Here is a 20,362-nt window from a genome sequence, read left to right as displayed (position 1 = left end):
GGTATGTTAAATAACGGCCGTTAATTTTTAGTCTTCAATGCTTTCCATTGAAGTCTATTAAAAAAACGTCCGTTAGTTCACACAGTGCATAGAATAACGGTTGCTATCAAATTAATGTTCAGCACATTTATTGGCGTTCGTTATTTTTAGTTGCTCACACACACATTTTTTTTTTTTTGGGACGTCAATTGTTCGTCAAAGCGGCAATTGTTCACCCTTAAGTTAAATAGTGTACCAACGGCCGTCATTGCCAAAATTTGTAATGCATCTGCGGTTATTTGGTACTCACTTATACTATTATAAATGGAAGTCACTACTCCATTGATTTCCTATGGACATCGGACTCATCTCTTCTCATTTGTATATTTCTCCATGGTGGAGGGGGTAAGTATCGGGGCTCTATCAGGGCTAGGTTCTGCCCCGGATGCCAGGGCGACAGGTTCCCTTTAAGTTCCTGCACCTCCCTCTCTGCCTTTTTATTATTTCATGGAACTTCCCTTTTAAGTCCTACATAGACTGCATGATACAGGTTCTGTAGCAGTCAGGTTCGGTGGTGTTTGTTGAACTTGATTGCTTAAATTATACAATTATTACACTATTACTTTTTAGGGGCTGACTGACCATTGCGACCCTTCCCTTTATGTCCTTTTGAGGCAAATGGGCGTTACAGAACCAGATCTGAGAATTTTCTTTTTTCTTATTTTTTTTTTTTTATATGTGCTTATGATACAATAAATGATCATTGGTGTTCAGCTATGGAAGGGTAAGAAGGATATTGTCGGATATTTCAATGTAGTTTAACCTTTGTCATTGAAGGAGCATTTCTCATCCCATACGTGATTATGGCCGTGTTCGGTGGAATTCCTCTCTTCTATATGGAGTTGGCCTTGGGTCAATATCACAGAAATGGCTGCATTTCTATATGGAGGAAAATATGTCCCTTATTTAAAGGTAAGATGGTAACTTTTTGTAAAAAGTTTGTATTTCCTTAAACAGTATAGTGCAGCATAGGCTCTTATTATAGAATTATGTAGAAGTTGTTGTCTATGCTTGTGCTTACCTGATTTAGCCGATGTTGCAGCCACATTGATTTGTATTTCCCCACTGAAATACTTTTCTAATGCTGCCTACATTTCCCATGATGCCTCTGGATTTGCCAAGAGAGTGGATGGAGTCTCATCTCTGCAATTATTCAATTAAACCAACATAATTAGCCTGCTGGCTGCTTGACTCCAACCAGGTAACTACACAAGTGGGTGGTGTCAGTTCACATTATAAGCAGTTTAGATGTATTTTCTTATTCAAAGAGCATTGTTAGAGAAATATTGGTACTGGAGAACACATGACCAAGTTACAGTAATGAAATAAATGGATGCAGCCGTGCTGAGGTGAAACAGATGACACTGTTAGGGCCCTATTACACAGAGCGATATCAGGCCGATTATCACTACATGTAATGCTGCGTTTACACGTAACGATTATCGTGCGAATTTGCGCGATAACGGTAGAATTGGAACGATAATCGTACGTGTAAACGCAGCGAACGATCGAACGACGCACGATAAATCTTACATCGTGATCTTTCATCAGGTCAGCAAATCGTCGTTCATCGTACGCAAAAAATTCGCAAATCGTTCCGTGTGAACAGTCGTTCGCCGATTTAACCAATGTGTGAGATAGGCTTAAACGATCGCAAAACGATCGCAGTGCGAATTTTCGTACGATATATCGTACCGTCTAAACGCTGATCGTTATAAAAAAAAATCGTAAATCCGACATCGCTAATCGCACGATCGGGCCAATAATCGTTACGTGTAAACGCAGCATAATAGAGACAACATCAGCTGATCTTGTCTAATGGTCTGACACCAAAATCATTGGCCGCCGGCTGCGCATTGCTGCATGTAATATTGCTGCGCGGCTGATGGCTAATGATTTAATAAACTGTTATACATCACCTCTCTACACTCCCAGTCCTCTCCTGCCGTCTGCTCGCTTTCCGGCGCCACGGCTGCAGCTTCAGAGCGGTCTCTGAGCTCACGGGCCACTTAGCCAATCACTGTCCAAGACCACTAGGTCCAGTGATTGGCAGAGCAGCCTGTCAGCTCAGAGACCGCTTTGAAGCTGCAGCCACAGCGCTAGAAGGCAAACAGAGGGCAGGAGAAGGCCGGGAGTATGGAGAGGTGATGTATAACAGTTTAGGGCAAGGTCTGCACAGACATCGCTAACGGCCAGTCTAATAGTACTCTAAGACTAGTGATGGTGCGTGTGTTCTATATGACCAAAAAAACAACAACAACCTGGAGGGCTTATTTAACATTTAAAAACAGTTATAAATACCCAAAAGTCTAACCTTCTAAAAAATAAAATGGCATTATGGACTGTAAGGGCCAGTTCACATGGAGCAAAACTGTCGGAATTCCTCGGCGGAACTCTCTGCCACGGAATCCCACCTGCCTCAGTGTGACACTGTTTCTCTATAAGAGGGCTCGTGCACCTCCACCTCCGTCGCTCTCCGCTCAAAGAACTGACATGTCAATTCTTTGAGCAGAGAGCCGCAGAGAGTGGAGGCGCGCAAGCCCGCCCATAGAGAAACAGTGTCACACCGAGGCAGGCGGGATTCCGTGGCGGAGAGTTCTGCTGCTTTTTCTCCATGAGAAATGGCCCTAAGGACTGGCAAGCATGGTGGAAGTAGGAAATATTCCTGAGAGCTGTATGACTTACAGAATCATACAGCTCTCACAATAATTTCCTAGTTCCAACAAGGTCAGTGTGTTCAATATGATAATAAGACCCATAGATATAAAGTCTTACTGAATTGACAGTGTTAACTATTATTATTGTTCTGTCCGTTCTATCTGCAGGAATTGGCTATGCTATCTGTATAATAGCACTTTATGTAGCGTCTTACTATAACACCATAATGGCCTGGGCTCTCTACTACCTCATATTCTCTTTCCGGTCTGAGTTGCCTTGGACCAGCTGCCGCAATGAGTGGAATACAGACAACTGCACCAACTACTTTCACAATAGTAGCGTGACATGGATCAACAGCTCTATATCGCCGGCAGAGGAGTTTTACACGTAAGTGCATGTAAGTGTGGTGAAGTCTATGGGACTATGAGGGTCAATGGAATGGTCCAAAGAGTTAAAAAAAGAAAAAAAAAATGGTGTCACCATTGACTGATACACCAACCTAATGCTTCCCTGCTCTGATGTATGCAGACTGTAAGAATAAATAGAGCACACATAACTAGGATTACTATTATGCAGTATTACTATTACCCCGTAATATCACTGACGGCCTCATCCAATGAAAAATATGAGCTGACATTCTCCTTAAGTGATCAGATGTTAGCGGAAACAGTAAAGACTGAAAACCAAACTACTGTGTATAATGGGGGGGTATTCTAGTTAAGGACCCATTAAAAGAGAAACTGCATAAATACTACAGCCCTCCTCCACACACACTCATATATACAGTATATATATATATATATATATATATATATATATATATATATATATGTTTGCAGTTTCCGTTAATAATATGAAAATAGTGTTTAACCCATTAATATATCTGAGCATATGTAAGAACAACTTCTTGTGTCCTTATGACCTATGGAATCACAGGGGACCCCTAAAGGCTAGTCCTTCTATAAGAGTGGTTGCTGTTGTGATGGACCTGGTACATTCTTGCAGTGGCATAGCTACCATGGAGGCAGACCATACTACTGCTATGGGGCCCATGCAGCAGGGGGGCCCAGACCACCCTGGCAAAGTGTGGCCTGCCTCCAGGTACTAGCTGCAACGCTAATAGTTCACCCCTCCAGCCGCATCTCAGATTAGACCCCCACCCCCACCAGACGGCGCTCAGGGTGGCTCTCACAGACCACCCCTCCCCCAGAACAGCTCTTACAGCGCAGCAACCGCCCGGGATAACGCTCTGTTAGCGCTGTCTCATGTGTCCAGTGGAGGTGGGGTGGTCCCTAAACGCCAACAGTGGGGGGGGCTGTGCAAGCCACTCTGAGTGCCGTCTGGGGGGAAGGGGGTGCTGCGTTGTGAGAGCCACAGTCCAGGGGAGAGCTTTCACATACCACATACATTCCCCCGTATTCCTCACTTTACATTAAAGAGGACCTCTGCTTTCATGTCACATAGAACCCAAGTGAAATTGTTCACCTGGATTTTCTTCAGGCTCAGACAGTCCCGGGTCTGAAAACAAACTCTTTAGATATTTTATTGTAAAGTATTGGTACTATTGCTAAGCTTATGGCCCCATTATGCAGTATCAGGCAGATTATTGCTCCTTGTAATAGAAACAACAATCAGGAAATTACAATGATCATCAGCTGATCGTGTCTTTAGGTCAGGACCTAAAATCATCGGCCGCCAACGGCGCATCGCTACGTTTAATAGTGATGTGCGTCTGACAGCTGATAACAGTGTAAAGAAAATAAAAAAGTTCATCCATTACCTCCCTGGTGTTCTCTTTGGTTCTTCCTGCTCCAAACAGTAGTGACAGACCGCTCAGCCAATCACTGGCTGGGAAAGGACAGCGCTGTGGCCAGTGATTGGCTGAGCGGTCTGTCACTTTAGAGACTGCTCTGAAGTTCCATTGGTGGTTGTGGGGAGCAGGGACAACCAAAGAGAACACCGGGGAGCTAATTTTTTAATCTCTTTACACTGTTATCAGCCATTGGCCGCACAACATATACATACAGCCCTTGCTGCACAATAACGGAGCCATGTAATAGGCTCAGTAAACGAGCGCCAATATAGCAGAACTGTGTGTTGTTTACTATATTGATCAGGCCGTCTAATACTGCTGTTATTGACCCCCTATGAGTCCTCTTCTTGGTGCATAACACCTACTCCTCTCTGCTGTGCCGTGTTGGTAAAACTTGACTGTACTGAACAGCCCGGCACTTGGTTGCTGCTTCAGCTGATAATGAGAGTAATCATGAAGACAAGCCTGCAGACTAAAGAGAGGGGGGATTATATTCAGGAGGCAGCACTGTTTACATACAGCAGTAGAAACAAAAGGGACAGCTGCCTGAAACTATATTGATGGTGAGAGATGAAAGGGAAGTCTTGATTTACCTTTCAGGCACAACATGGACCCTATGGAGGAGGCAGCAGGTCGATGAATTTCAGCTACACAGCCAGGGCATAGCACTTTCTAAGCCCTGCCCAAACTTCCTGTGTTCTGTCTTGATCTGTCTGCTGCAAGAGATAGAATTTCTGTAAGAACAGACAGTGGGCAGCAGTATGCAGGGAAGTGAGACACCTAGTAGGCCAAGCTTTCTTTTGTCTGGTATAAAGAGTAATTTTTGGGGGTAAATTTAGTGATTTACAGATGACATAGGCTATGTACAAGGCTGAGGTAAGTAGACCATTTAGGCATTTATCCGTTAATAATCTATTATTTTAGCATGTCTTACATTACACAGCTATGCAGCACCAATAATGCTTAGACTTATGGTTTTACTTCTGCTTCCAGCCGACTTGTGCTGCAGATACACAAATCAAAGGGTCTGCAGGAACTGGGAGGAATCAGCTGGCAGCTTTGCCTGTGTCTACTCCTTATCTTCACTATTGTGTACTTCAGTATTTGGAAAGGGGTCAAAACTTCCGGAAAGGTCAGTATAAAACGATAAACTTTCTTCCTTTCCATCTATTTTTTTATTTATTTGCAGTTAAAAATATTTTCCAGATTAGGAAAACTATTTTCGACAAGGCTAAGGCGACATAGAGGACGGTCCCTGACTTGGGACGGCCATGAGTTATGGCCTGAGCTGACAAACCTGCAGTGGATTCAGTAGAAACGGGAAATATAAAGGGCCTTATTTCTAGCTGGATCAACTTTTGGCATTGGCTTAGAGATTGCATAAAAACAGGCACTTGCAGTTTTCCCAAGATCTACTGTATATGACACTGGCTCACTATGGAAGATCCTACATGTCTGTAAGAGACACAGACGGATCCTTGATATTAGTAGGAAATATGTAATGCATTATCTACCGATTGGTGGCGCTGCAGAGTAATTTATCATATGCTTTTATATTACCTTGCAGAATTACCATAAAAATAAAAAAAAAAACATTTTTCCTAGCGTTGGGTTTTGTTATTCAAATTCAAAAAATATTTCAACTAGTTAACTAGTTTGATAAAGTTATATAGATTTGTAATTTTCTTCTATTTAAAAATCTCCAGTCGTCCAGTACTTATCAGCTGCTGTATGTCCTGCAGGAAGTGGTGTATTTTTTACAGTCTGACACAGTGCTCTCTGCTGCCACCTCTGTCCATGTCAGGAACTGTCCAGAGCAGTAGTAAATCCCCACAGAAAACTTTTCCTGCTTTGGACAGTTCCTGACATGGACAGAGGTGGCAGCAGAGAGCACTGTGTCTGTGTGGAAAGAATACACCACTTCCTGAAGGACATTTAGCAGCTGATAAGTACCGGAAGACTGGAGATTTTTTTCATAGAAGTAAATTACAAATCTGTATAAATCTGTTGTTCTTTATACCAAGTCACTGGGTGCTGGGTGTGCGTTATAGAAAGTCACAGTGAACACAGTGTCCATCTTTATACTTCACTGGGTGCTCATTTACCAATGTCCGCTGCTCTCCTGGGAGAAAGTTGATATTGCGCAGTTGATCCATCAACGTCCACTCCGCTCCATGGCGGAAATTGAATGATCGACTGACTGACATTTTCCAATTTTTCACTGCCACAGCTGTTGAAAAAATCGCTGCTCTGTAATCGCCCCCCTACTGTAGCTTCTATAGTTGGCCTGTTTTAATAAAAATTTGTTTGTATGCAATTCGCATATATTTGCTGATTCACAAATATTTGCCAATTCGCACGAATATTCGCAAACTTCCCGAAACAAATTTCCCAGTGGTTTGCTCATCTCTAATATAAACTAATTCATGTTTCCCTGCAGATTATGGTGATTTTTGTGCTGTACTGTATGATCTATATTTTTCATATCTTCTGTACAGGTGGTGTGGGTCACTGCAACATTTCCATATGTTGTGCTTACATTGTTATTAATACGAGGGGCGACACTCCCCGGTGCTTGGAGGGGAGTTATATTCTATCTGAAACCTGACTGGAATAAGTTGCTGACCACTGAGGTATGAATGGTAATTGAACAGACACAAGTCTATGATATGTAAAACATATGTCAATCATGTCATTCCTATCACCATTGGGGAATATGTACTCACTGCTGTGAATGTACTTACAGCTAATGTCTCTGAGCCGGCTGAGTTTGCCGTCTCCTCTGTAAATACGCTGCCTTCTGTGGAACCAGATTCCATAGAACCCATTGATTCCAATCGGGCCAGGATCAGGGCTCCGAGTCATTGGGGAGATCCCTGGCAGCTTCATTCATAGATCTCTGCCTGTTTGCAGCTATATAGCATTGTAATAAAGGAGGTTGTCTGTATATCAAGCTGCCTGTGATTCTGACAGCATGACACTAATCACAGGGTCTCTTAAAGGGGTTTCAAATCAACTGGTGCCAGAAAGTGCCTGAGTTTTGTAATCTACTTCCACTAAAAAAATTCTAAAGTTTTTCAGTACTTATCAGCTGCTGTATGTCCTGCAGGAAGTGGTGTATTCTCTTCAGTCTGGCACAGTGCTCTCTGCTGCCACCTCTGTCCATGTCAGGAACTGTCCAGAACAGTAGCAAATTCCCATAGAAAACCTCTCCTGCTCTCTAGACTGGAAAGAATACACCACTTCCTGTAGGACATACAGCAGTTGATAAGTAATTTTTTTTTTTATATATATATATTTCTTTTTTTGCTAAACAATTTTAAGAAGGAGCTTGTCTTATGCAGTGAGACAGAGATTGCAGGGAGGAAGAGAGAGAAGCACTCCATGTGCTTCTGTTATATCTAATGATGGGGTCTGAACATTCATCCTTTTTTTTTTTTTTTTTTTTTTTTTTTAAATAATGGAGTCATCACTAGTTTTAACCTGCCTGAATCAGGCAGCATGAAAAACTGACAGGCTTTATGAGCACCGTATTTCCTGGCATATAAGGCGACTAGGCGTATAAGACGACCCCTGACTTTTAATCACTTTTTCAGGGATTCGCCTTATACGCCGAAAAAATGTTAACCCCTGCCTGACCGCAGACCTGCTGCGGTCAGGCAGGGGTTAACTGCAACTAAACTAATGAAAAAAACAAACAGTTAACTCACCTGGGCCCATTCCTGGCCTCCGCGCGTATTCCCCTCCGCTCCAGTTTCCGGCACAGCCAGTGTGATGTACACTGTCTGCACATGGGATGCCCAAAACTCTCCCCAGCAGCCGAGCGTCTAATGGGAGACGCTCGGCTGCTCAGGAGAGCTTCGGAGGAAGGACAGAGGCTTCGGGTACTTCCGGAGCCCTCCGAAGCTCTCCAGAGCAGCCGAGTGTCTCCCATTAGACGCTTGGCTGCTGGGGAGAGTTTCGGGCATCCCCGGCACAGTCAGTGTACGTCACACTGGCTGCACCAGCAACGGGAGCGGAGAAGAATACGCGCTGAGGCCAGGAACTTCTGACAAGATTTTTCGGGGTTTAAAAGTCGTCTTATATGCCGGAAAATACGGTAATAATAGTTGTAACTTTGGCCAGGGCTCCAAGTCATTGAGGCTGCCCGGTGGCCCTGATTGACTGATATCTCAAATCAAATTATTATTATAAAGAGAGAGATCAGTTCTCTCTCCCATCCTCCCCATACACAGGAACATTCGGCACGACAAAACGATCCTATGTTCTTTATGGGGAAGGCTAAGGGCCCTATTTCACGGGACGATTATCGTTCGCATAATCGTTAACGATAAACGATCCAAACGACCGCTATTGCGAAAGACCTGAAATCGTTCACCTATTTACATGGAACGATAATCGTTACTTATGATCGTTCTTGCGGTCGTCTGGTCATCGCTATTGCGTTCGTCACTGCTGCGAACGACCAAATGACGTCTTATTCCATGCGAACGAGCAGCGATAAAAATAGGTCCAGGTCTTATTAAACGATCAACGATTTCTCGTTCGGTCGCTAATCATTAACTTCTATTCAACCAAACGATTATTGCTTAGATTCTTAACAATAATCTGAACGATAATTGTCCCGTGGAATAGGGCCCTTAGCCACAACCAGAGCTGTGGTTGCGACTTATCTCTCCCAGAACAAAGGGGTCAAGCTGTGATTTTACATCATGCCTCACCCCTATCCACCAGAATCATGTGTATCAGGCTGCACGACTGACTTGCTACAACATAAGGCTGTGTATAGTGAGGAAGAATCCTATGTACAGTATGCGAAACACAAGGAGATGGAGCAGGTTATGGCCTACCCATAAAACGAGGGTAAATGACAAAATAAAGAGAAAAGAATAGTTCACTTTTTAGGACTTTGTATTACCCGGTATTTCTTGCCTGCAGTTTCCTTCACAATGGGATACGTCACTGTATTTCACTGTATGACATATACAAGATATATACTATTTTCCTCCAGACGTTTTTCCGCATTTAATTAACTCAGCGAAAATTGATTGAACCCTTTTTCTAAACATGAAGGCTGGGGCCCCAGTGCCTTGTTATTCCTCTTATGTTATATATCTTAGTATTAGGAAATCAATAGACTCTACATACAAATCTAGTATGGAATCAGTTGAGACAGAGGCGGCAACGTATGTTTTTGTCTATAGTGCTGCCCCCCCCCCCCATGCCGCCTCCTTACCGGTCCACACTCCTGTCTCCTGGTCTCCTTGCGGGCCCATGCGTCCCTGTCTCCTAGAGCGCGCACATGGGCACAGTGAAAATTAAAGGACCAGTGCGCCCTTAATAGGTTCCCTGTGTTTCCCAGTCAGTAAATAGTCTGCCCCTTCCTTGATCCCTTGCCGAATCCATAGCGCCCATGATCGTCTGCTTGTCCGTGTTTTTGACCGTTAGCCTGTTTCCTAACTATGTTGCCTGCTGTCTGCCCTCGACCTTCTGCCTGTCTCTAACTTCACTTCTACTCTACCTAGCACCTCGGCCACCACCGCTACCAAGCCAAGCCTGGGGTAGCAACCTGAGGGTCACCTGCCGCAGCAAGCCCATTCTGCCTTGCATAGGCGCTGGTGAAGACCACAGCCCCTTAGGGCCCTATTATACAGGAGAATAGTTGTTGGAAAAATTGTTATGGCGTTCAGATTTAAACGATAATAGTATTGTGTAATTGCAGGCAACGATTTAACGACTAACGAGAAACCATTGATCAAATATTTAGACCTGGACCTAAAATCATGGTTGATTGTTCGCAGATCATTTAATGTAATAACACGTCGTTCGGTCATAGGTTTTGTAGGTGTAATAGCTCTGAAAGGAACAATCAGCAAAAACAGGACGACTTCAAGAACAATCACCGGTACAGTCATAATTCCGTGTAATTGGGTGAACGATTTCAGGTCGTTTCAGATAGTTTATCATTAATTGTTGAAAAATTGCTTTATCTAATAGGACCCTAATGGTCCTTACAAATAGAAGCTCCTATTCCTGATAGGCCATAGAAAACTTATAAAATCCAGTTTTCAGGTTATTATTAAATTAAAAAACGAATGTTGGTACCATGTCAGCATCTGTCTCGATTAGACTATGAAGTGTGCCCGCCATGATTTAATTACTCTTCTCTATCCATAGATGAATATTACTTGATTTCAGCTGTGAAATTTAATTTCCTTTCATCCGTGTGCTTTGTCCTTATAGGTCTGGGTGGATGCAGCAGCACAAATTTTCTTCTCGCTGGGCCCTGGGTTTGGAGTTTTACTGGCCTTCGCTAGTTACAATAAATTTCATAACAACTGCTACCAGTTAGTATCATCTGAATCTTTTTATTAGATTTTTTTTTTCATTGTATTGTTGATTTTATTATATAACCATGCTGTTGACCAATGAGGATGGGTTAACACTATGTTTTTGCATTTAGTTTTTTCTTATCCATTTTATGCAAAAAAAAAAGGCTAAAAAACCGAATGAATCCGTTTTTCCATTGACTTCTATCATATAAAAAAAAAAAGATTAAAAACGGATCAAAACTAGAGATGAGCGAACCGGCCGAGGTTCAGGTTCGTATGAACCTGAACTCTCGGCGTCTGGCCGCTCTGTGGAGAGGGTGGATACAGCCTGAGGACCGCCTGGAAAACTGGGATACAGCCTATGGTTATGGCTGTATCCCAGTTTTCCAGGCGGTCCTCAGGCTGTATCCACCCTCTCCACGGAGCAGGCGGACAGCGGGAATCAGACGCCTAGAGTTCAGGTTCATATGAACCCGAACCTCAGCCGGTTCGCTCATCTCTAATCAAAACGCATCCGTTTTCTTTAGTGTACATGAAAACATGCTAAAAAAAAAACTGGTGCGTTTTGATCCAACTTTTTATAATGGAAGTCGATGGAAAACTGATCAAAACTGGTGCACACAAACGCATCCATTTTATCATCATTTTTTTTTGGGGGGGGGGGGTCATCCATTTTTTTTATTTTATTTTATTATATAACCACTCAGATTTTTTTTTAAATCCATTGATCAAAACACATCCGTTTTTTATAGCATATACACGTATGCTAAAGAAAACAGATGCGTTTTGATCTGTTTTTTCAATTATGGAATTCAATGCAATACATCAGTTTTTTCATCTATTTTTCATCCATTTTTTTTGCATGGGAGACACTTAGTGGCCATATTATAATGTTCATTTAAACATTATACTAAGAGAGTATATTGCAGAATTGCTTGCAATCACAACGCCCTGATGATTTCTTTTAAACATTTTTTTTATAACGGACTGCCATTAGTAGAAAGTACTGTTTTGAAGTTGTATATATTTCATTTGCTTTCATATAGTATCACAATGTGTGTACATGAACTACAGTATAAGTGTTATGTATTATTATTCCTTGGCTTATTCTATTGTGAAACTTTTTGTGTACTGTACATTACAGGGATGCACTGGTGACAAGCACGGTTAACTGTATGACCAGTTTTATATCCGGCTTTGTCATATTCACCGTCTTGGGATATATGGCTGAAATGAGAAACTTGGATGTCTCAGAAGTTGCCAAAGATACGGGTAAGAGATATTTGGAAAGTTGTTAATTAAGTCATAGACTCTTATGGGTACAGAATATACATTGATCATCATTGTCTTTACCATTGTAAGCTAGCCATTACCCATATTGATGTGGCTAACCTATATTTTTGAGTAAAGTTTCACATACTTCTTCCATTGCTGAGGGTACTCATAAATGTTCTGACCAATATGTGTTAATCAACTTTTGAAAGGACACATGGTCTACGCAGTAAATTGCTGCAGATAATAATAATCTTGATTGAACTGCAGCAGAGGAAATCACAGCAACAAAGGGGAATATATCATATAAGCAGACCAGGTCTAAGCAGTGAACTACTACTGCTGCTGCTGGTGATGATGGTAATCTAAAGAGAAGGGCGAATGAGATTACATTCAGGAGGCTGTACTGTGCACATAGTTAAACACAAATATTTACTTTAGGGACAGTTGGTCAAAGATAAAAGGTTAGACACAGTGTGGACCCTCTGGAGGTGGCTGACAGGTTTGTCTTGCATCTACACAGTCCAGACTTTCTCCTGCCTATAACACTAGGCAATGCCCCCATTTCCTGTGTTTTATCCTGGTTTCTCTGCTACTAGAGACAAAACTTCCATAACAGTCCTGTGACAACTAGTGGTCAAGAAGTTAGGACTTTTTGGGGGGAACGGTATCATTTCCTAGTAAAGGAGTTACAGATATGTTGGAAACTACATATGCTAGCCTGGAGGATTAAGCCATGTAAACCCAGCAAATACAGTCTCCTTCTGCTGCATGGAGCAGCAGAGGGGATCACAGCAACAAAGAGGTTTAAATCATATAAGCAGACATGGTCTAAGCAGTCAACTGCTGGTGCTGATAACATTCTAAAGAGAGTGAGGAATGAGATTTTGTTCAGGAGGCTATATTGTGCACATAGTTTAACACAAATATTTACTCAAGGGATAGTTGGTCACAGGTGGTGAAAGATAAAAGGTAAGCCTTGATTTACCTCTCAGACACAGTGTGGACCCTCTGGAGAAGACTGAAAGGCTTGGCATGCATGTACACAGTCCAGGCTTTCTCCTGCTTATAACACTAGGCAGTGTGCCCCGTTTCCCATGCTTTATCCTGGTTTTTCTGCTGCTAGAGACAGAATTACCATAACAGTAGGCTGAGGACAGCAGTTTGCAAGGAAGTGAGACACCTAGTGGTCAAGATGTAAGGAGTTTTTGGGGGGTAAGGTATAATTTTTTACTAAATGAGTTACAAATATGTTGGAAACTACATATGCTATTGACTGGAGGGTTAATCCATGTAAATGCCTATATCCTATAAGCAGACAAGGTCTAAGCAATAAACTGCTACTGCTGATGACAAGGGAGGGGGAATGAGATTGCATTCAGGAGGCTGTACTGTGCACATAAACATAAATATTTAATTAAGGGACAGTTGGTCAAAGATGAAGTAAGCCTTGATTTACCTTTCAGACACAGTGTGGACCGTCTGAAGATTGCTGACAGGCTTGGCTTGCATGTGCACAGTCCAGGCTTTCTCCTGCTTATAACACTAGGCAGTGTCCCTGTTTCCTCCGTTTTATCCTGGTTTCTCTGCTGATAGAGACAGAATTTTCATAACAACAGGCTGCGGAGAGCAGTTTGCAGGGAAGTGAGACACCTAGTGGTCAACACATTAGAACTTTTTCAGGGGTAAGGTATCATTTTTTATTGAGGGAGTTACAAATATGTTGGAAATCACATATGCTATTGACTGGAAGGTTGATCCATGAAAACGCTGCAAACACACTCTCATTCTGAGGCACGGAACAGATTTTTAGTTTCGGAAGTATTGGCAGAGTCTGTGAATCTACCCTGCAGGAGGTTTATGTTGAATTGTATAGAATGGACGTGATTTGGGTTGAATTCAATACCTCAGGATATTCAGCCTGCCGCCAATATGTAAGCGATACGATGAGTTCCGCTCTCTCATACACAAGAACATACAAGGGCAATGAAGTTGGCAGATGTGTGCACCTTATAGTTTCCCCTCCCCCAGGCCGTCAATCTGTCCAACCACGAAGCAATACTACATGAGAACCCTGCATGTTAGGCTATCCTTTACTGATTTAGCCTTTTCTGAAAGACAGAACGTATTCATGGAAGTAAAAACTGGAGTCCAAGTGCAGAGTTGGCTTAGTCTGCACATTTCACTGTCAAAGTCACTGACCATCAAACCAGTCAGTGAACTGCAAACTATTCCAGATATCCGACTGATCTAGGAAGACAGTGTAAACATCCAGCGCTCCGTGTCCTTAATGAGGGCAGCCGCCTCCTCCAGCTATGCGGCTACACTAATCCCCTGGCCAAGGGGTATATAGTATAGTATATTATAGTATGTCTGCGGCTAGCCTGTGTATGGAAGGTATATACATAGGAGCCACTTTGTTGATTGCCATAGACATCCCAGCATAGTAAATGATGAAATGATGAAGTGTGCACCGAAATCCTCTGACATGCCACCACCCAAATCCCCTCCACTCATTAAATGGAAGTGTAATGCCCCTTCTGTGGACCTCCCAAGTCTTCTTAGAAGAGTCTCTGCCGGGTCATTGACTGTAAAGGCAAAATATATTTTAAAGGGGTTTAACAGCCAGAAATGTATACGGTAGGATAAAGAGGAATTTCTTTCCCGCGAGAGATAAAATTAAGCACATGCCCTAGTGGAGTTGTTCTTCCCCATCAAATAGCTAGATGATGTGGGAAAGGATGAACATGATGGGCATGTGTCATTTTTATGGATTCTCCCCAAAAAAGTGAGATAGGTACTTGAAATCATTTAGTAAATTTCACTTTTTGTACATTATTCAAGGGGCGGCCATCTTGCCTGAGCTGCTTTTAACAGCGTTTTATTAATATGCACCATGGATATAGGCAATAACAGACTGGAGCTGTTGTCATGAATTGAAAAGGTTTCTGGGCATGCTGTGTGACCTGTAAAGGTCATTCAAAACGAGAGGGAAGGTTAAACTGTGAATATTGTCTCTTATTTATATGATGGTGTCTCCTCTCACTGCATTCCTGTTAGGGTAAGAAGAGAACATATTGCATATTAGATGCAATATTGATCTTTGACAATTGTGGTGGTGACCGTATTACAGCAATATTAAACACATAGACAACACTCCCTCCAACGCACTTCCAGCTCGACAGGTGTTACGGCCCTTAGTCTAGAACTATGGTATCAGCATAGAATTTTCTCAAAGTATAAATAAGTTTGGTCATAGAAAAAAAAATTCTAAAGTATTCTGAGTACTAGATTCACACAGGTTTATATGCTATGGGTCAAGTAATTGCTTAAAGTGTAACTTTTGTTATAACTTTCAAAATCTAAATCAACACTAGATGTGATATAGAGCAAGTTTACAATATACATTCATTATTTCTTTTAGTTATCATGCTGTAAAACAAAGCTATATTTACCAGAAATCCAGGTTCAGTCTCTTGAAGGCAGCTATATAAAAGCTATACTTACCAGAAATCCAGGTTCAGTCTCCTGAAGGCTGCTATATAACAGCTATACTTACCAACAGAAATCCAGGTCCAGTCTGCTGAAGGCTGCTATATAACAGCTATACTAACTGTATCCAGGTCCAGTCTCCTGAAGGTAGCTATATAACAGCTATACTTACCAGAAATCCAGGTCCAGTCTCCTGAAGGCAGTTGTATAACAGTTATACTTACCAGAAATCCAGGTCCAGTCTCCTGAAGGCTGCTATATAACACCTACAAAACACACTGACGCCGCTCACCGATCTCTCACGGAAACCTGGATGGTGCACAGGACTGCTGTCTGGCAAACCGCCATTCAGGATACATGAAAAGACGAATGTCCAGCTCCAAACTCCGTTCCTCTGTAGTACTTTATTGAAGTTAAAACCGACACTTCATAGTCCATAGTCCATAGTCTTTGGAGCTTGACATTCGTCTTATCTATATAACAGCTATACTTACCAGAAATACAGGTCCAGTCTCCTGAAGGCAGCTATATAACAGCTATACTTACTTGTATCCAGGTCCAGTCTCCTGAAGGCAGCTATATAACAGCTATACGTAACAGAAATCCAGTTCCAGGTCTAGTGGAGATAGATTTTCAGTCTTGGGTTGGTTGAAAAAAAGAGACGAAACTCTGGAAGTCCCAGTCAGTACAAAGAGTCACAGCTCAATGTGTCAATCAAGCACATTACTGCCTTCTCTCTGTGAGCGCTCAAGTGACCAGGACTTCCCGTGTTTAGTCTCTTTTTTTCAGCCAGCGCAAGACTGGACCTGGACACAAGTAAGTACAGCTTTGTTTTACAGCATGATAACTAAAAGAAATGATGAATGTAAACTGCAAACTATTACTATTGTTATTAAATTATCACATCTACTGCCGATTTAGATTGTAATAGTTATAAAGACAGCGACACTTTAACGTTCTAACATTCTTGTCTACTAAAAAGTTGATTATTTTTGTGCCAGTTACTATTAATGGATATTTACAAGATCCCTATTTAGTACTATACTTATGGTGAGACTGGCCCACTGCTGTCCTGGAGGTTGTCCCAGATATAAAACAGTAATGGGATACTGATTTATGGCGCAGATCACATTGACTTTTATTTATGTGGAAATCGTACTATACGTTTGTTTGACACCAAACATCGGCCAAAAGTCCTCTAGTGAACGGACAACAATATCAGCTCAAGGCGCCTTTCAAAAGCTCTGGTCCTGAGAAAGAAGCTTTGTGTCCAGATGCCTATTATGTCCCTGCAGCGAGGACCATGCGCTAGGTGATGTTTGTAGAGAACATTCCGGACCTCTCTTCAGACTGATAATCTTATCATCATATTTTGTTCCCATAAGGCCGTTTTTTAGACTGTGAAAACTTTGATTGTGATGCAAGCAAGAACACATGATAGCCTTAGTGAAAAGGAAATAATAAAGCAGCACAGGAATAATAAAAATCTCACAATAGAGTGCTTGGTCCTAGATCACAACAGTAAAGGGGTACTCCAGCAATGTTTTTCTCTTAAATCAACTGGTGTCAGAATGTTATATAGATTTGTAGTTTACTTCTATTTACAAAACTCCAGTCTTCCAGTACTTACCAGCTGCTGTATGCCCTGCAGAAAGTGCTGTTTTCTTTCCAGTCTGACACAGTGCTCTCTGCTGCCACCTCTGTCCATGTCAGGAACTGTCCAGAGCAGTAGAAAATCCCCATAGAAAACTGCTCTGGACAGTTCCTGACATGGACGGAGGTGGCAGCAGAGAGCACTGTGTCAGACTGGAAAAAATATACCACTTCCTGCACGACATACAGCAGCTGATAAGTACTGGTAGATTTGAGATTTTTTTTTTAATCTAAGTAAATCTCTGGCACTTTCTGGCACCAGTTGATTTAAAAGAAAACCTTTTTTTTGCTGATCTACCCCTTTTATGCTATGGCTGATAGGTGTACATGGATATTTATGTTCTAGTTACTGCATTCTGTATTTACTATGTGTGTAATATCTGTTATTTTAGGACCCAGTCTCCTATTTATCACCTATGCAGAAGCGATAGCCAATATGCCAGCATCCACCTTCTTCGCCATTGTCTTTTTCTTAATGTTGATAACACTTGGACTGGACAGTACGGTAAGAGCATGGGGCATGTAACGATATAAATATACACTCATGGGCTCATTTCATCCTCTTTCCTCTAATCTTCCTTTCCTTGTTCTTCTCTGAATACCTGCGTCCACTTCAATAAAGCCAAATGTGGATGGTGCCCTAAAACTTTGGCACAACTCAGTTATTCACATTGACTGTGTTTTGGATATGGACTTGTATACCCAGCAAGCAGATTTTTTTTTTTTTTTTTTTTAGAAGTAAGGGCGGGTTCACACTACGGAATTCTCGCGGACAATGTCCGCGGAATTCCGTCAGCTGTCCGCCCGCACGGGCACGCGCTTTTCCGCCGGCTCCATAGACACCATTCTATGGGCCGGCGTATTCCGCGATCCGCTAAAAGAAGTGACATGACACTTCATTCAGCGTATAGCGGAATACGCCGGCCCATAGAATGGTGTCTATGGGGCCGGCGGAAAAGCGCCCAGATGTTTGGGCGGACAGCTGACGGATTTCCGCGGACATTGTCCGCAAGAATTCCGTAGTGTGAACCCACCCTAAGGGTGCGTGCACACTACAGAATGGAAACAGAAAACCCATTGTGCATTCTGCAGCTCGCACCCACTCTCGGACTGTGGCGGGCACGCACGTCTCCGCCAGTGTCATAGACTCCATTCTATGCATGGGCGGATTTATTCTTTGGACGGGCGACAGAATCCGCCCTTGCCACAGTCTGCGAGCGGGTGCGAGCTGCGGAATGCGCGATGGGTTATGTGCACGCATGCTAATACAGGAAACCGGAAAGCAGAATTTGCTAATGAAAACTGTTATGAGGAAGTGGTTAGATTGTGCAGCAATAAAAAAATACATTTACATATGTAACTGCCCATTAAATGGGAGTTCCGGACTTTTTTTTTAAATTTCGAATCTGGTATCAGCTGCTGTATGTCCTGCAGGAAGTGGTGTATTCTCTCCATTCTGACACATTGCTCCCTGCTGCCACCTCTGTCCATGTCAGGAACTGTAGAGCAGGAAAGGTTTTCTATGGGGATTTGCTCCTGCTCTGGACAGTTCCTGATATGGACAGAGGCAGCAGCAGAGAGCACTGTGTCAGACTGGAGAGACTACACCACTTCCTGTAGGACATACAGCAGCTGATAAGTACTGGAAGATTGGAGATATAATATTTAAATAGAAGTAAACTTCAAATCTATATATTTTTCTGGCACAAGTTCATTTTACAGATTTTTTTTCTTGCCAGAGTAATGCTTTATTTTTCCGGTGCTAGTGCTGCAGGTAAATTGACCACTTGCTGTCACATTCTCCCACATCTGATGGTGGCCTTAGTAAGGGATCCTTATAATGGTGCGTTTACACAGAAAGATTATCTGACAAAGATTTGAAGCCAAAGCCAAAAACAGACTATAAAAAGAGATCAAGTCATAAAGGAAAGCCTGAGATTTCTCCTCTTTTCAAATCCGTTCCTGGCTTTGGCTTCAAATCTTTGGCAGATAATCTGTCAGATAATCTTTCTGTGTAAATGGCCCTTTATGGTGCGTTTACACAGGCAGATTTATCTGACAGATCTTTGAAGCCAAAGCCAGGAATGGATTTGAAAAGAGGCGGAATCTCAGTCTTTCCTTTATGACCTGTTCTCTGTTTATAGTCTGTTCCTGGCTTTGGCTTCAAAGATCTGTCAGATAAATCTGTCGCACCATAACAAACACTAATTATCCAATGTAGAAATATAAAAAAACATGTTGCACAGCGGTAAAGTTACTATGGATTGTATTACATTGTCAAATAAGTATGAAATAGAATTTGTCAGCACTCCTGACTAGGGATGGTCCGAACCCGCCGAGGTTCGGGTTCGGATGAACCCGAACGCTCGGCATCAGATTCCCGCTGTCTGCCCGCTCCTTGCAGGGAAGACCTGCCTGGAAAAATGGGATACAGCCTATGGCTATGGCTGTATCCCATTTTTCCAGGCGGTCCTCCAGCTGGATCCGCCCGCTGCACAGAGCGGGCAGACAACGGGAATCATTACCGAGGGTTCGGGTTTGTACGAACCCGATCCGAACTCTGTTCGGACCATCCCTACTCCTGACCAGTCTGTTTGAGTAAATCCTGATATACTTCCCATGAAATAACAATTTTGGAACATCTGGTCTTTTAGATCTCTGATGTTCCTTTCCTCTGTTATTCTTACTAGAAATATGTGGGATTTACCATCTGGGGGGGTGTCACTACAGTCTGACAGTGTCAGCTCTGACTGGATAGTGTCAGGCACTGCAGTTGGTAACACCCAGTTGGTTATTAGTCATGTATTTCTAGCAAGAACAACAGAGCTGTTCTTAACATCATTTTGTGACACGCTTTACAGCAAACCTCATGGACATAGACGACAATAGACAGAGTCTGTGAATTAAGATGAATGTAAACCTTACTGAACGCTTTGTGACCTGTGAAGAGGTCATTCCACAGGGAGCTGCTATTGTCTCCTCTATCTACTGGTGTCACATGATGCAATGCTGTACGGATCACTTTACAGTAGCCTCCTCTTATCACCACAGACACTACAGGAAGTCTCAGCTTAGTTTTAGCCCCAGTGGTGAGAATGAAAAC

At 42.5% G+C, this 20,362-nt stretch overlaps 1 protein-coding gene across 1 annotated transcript in view; it reads left to right on the top strand.

The window, feature by feature from the left end:
* The window catches only part of SLC6A4 (solute carrier family 6 member 4), a 111,854-nt gene that overhangs the window by 69,035 nt on the left and 22,457 nt on the right, over positions 1-20,362 (top strand). The window contains exons 3-9 of the mRNA XM_069945635.1: positions 817-951; positions 2,865-3,084; positions 5,504-5,642; positions 7,009-7,143; positions 10,754-10,857; positions 11,987-12,114; positions 17,652-17,764. Of these exons, the coding sequence (XP_069801736.1) occupies positions 817-951; positions 2,865-3,084; positions 5,504-5,642; positions 7,009-7,143; positions 10,754-10,857; positions 11,987-12,114; positions 17,652-17,764 (974 nt within the window). The remainder of the gene's footprint in view (positions 1-816; positions 952-2,864; positions 3,085-5,503; positions 5,643-7,008; positions 7,144-10,753; positions 10,858-11,986; positions 12,115-17,651; positions 17,765-20,362) is intronic.

The sequence above is a fragment of the Dendropsophus ebraccatus genome, chromosome 11, assembly GCF_027789765.1.
Source record: "Dendropsophus ebraccatus isolate aDenEbr1 chromosome 11, aDenEbr1.pat, whole genome shotgun sequence".
Taxonomy (NCBI): Eukaryota; Metazoa; Chordata; class Amphibia; order Anura; family Hylidae; genus Dendropsophus; species Dendropsophus ebraccatus.
The sequence above is the reverse complement of the archived record's forward strand: the minus strand, read 5'-3'. Positions and strand labels throughout refer to the sequence as shown.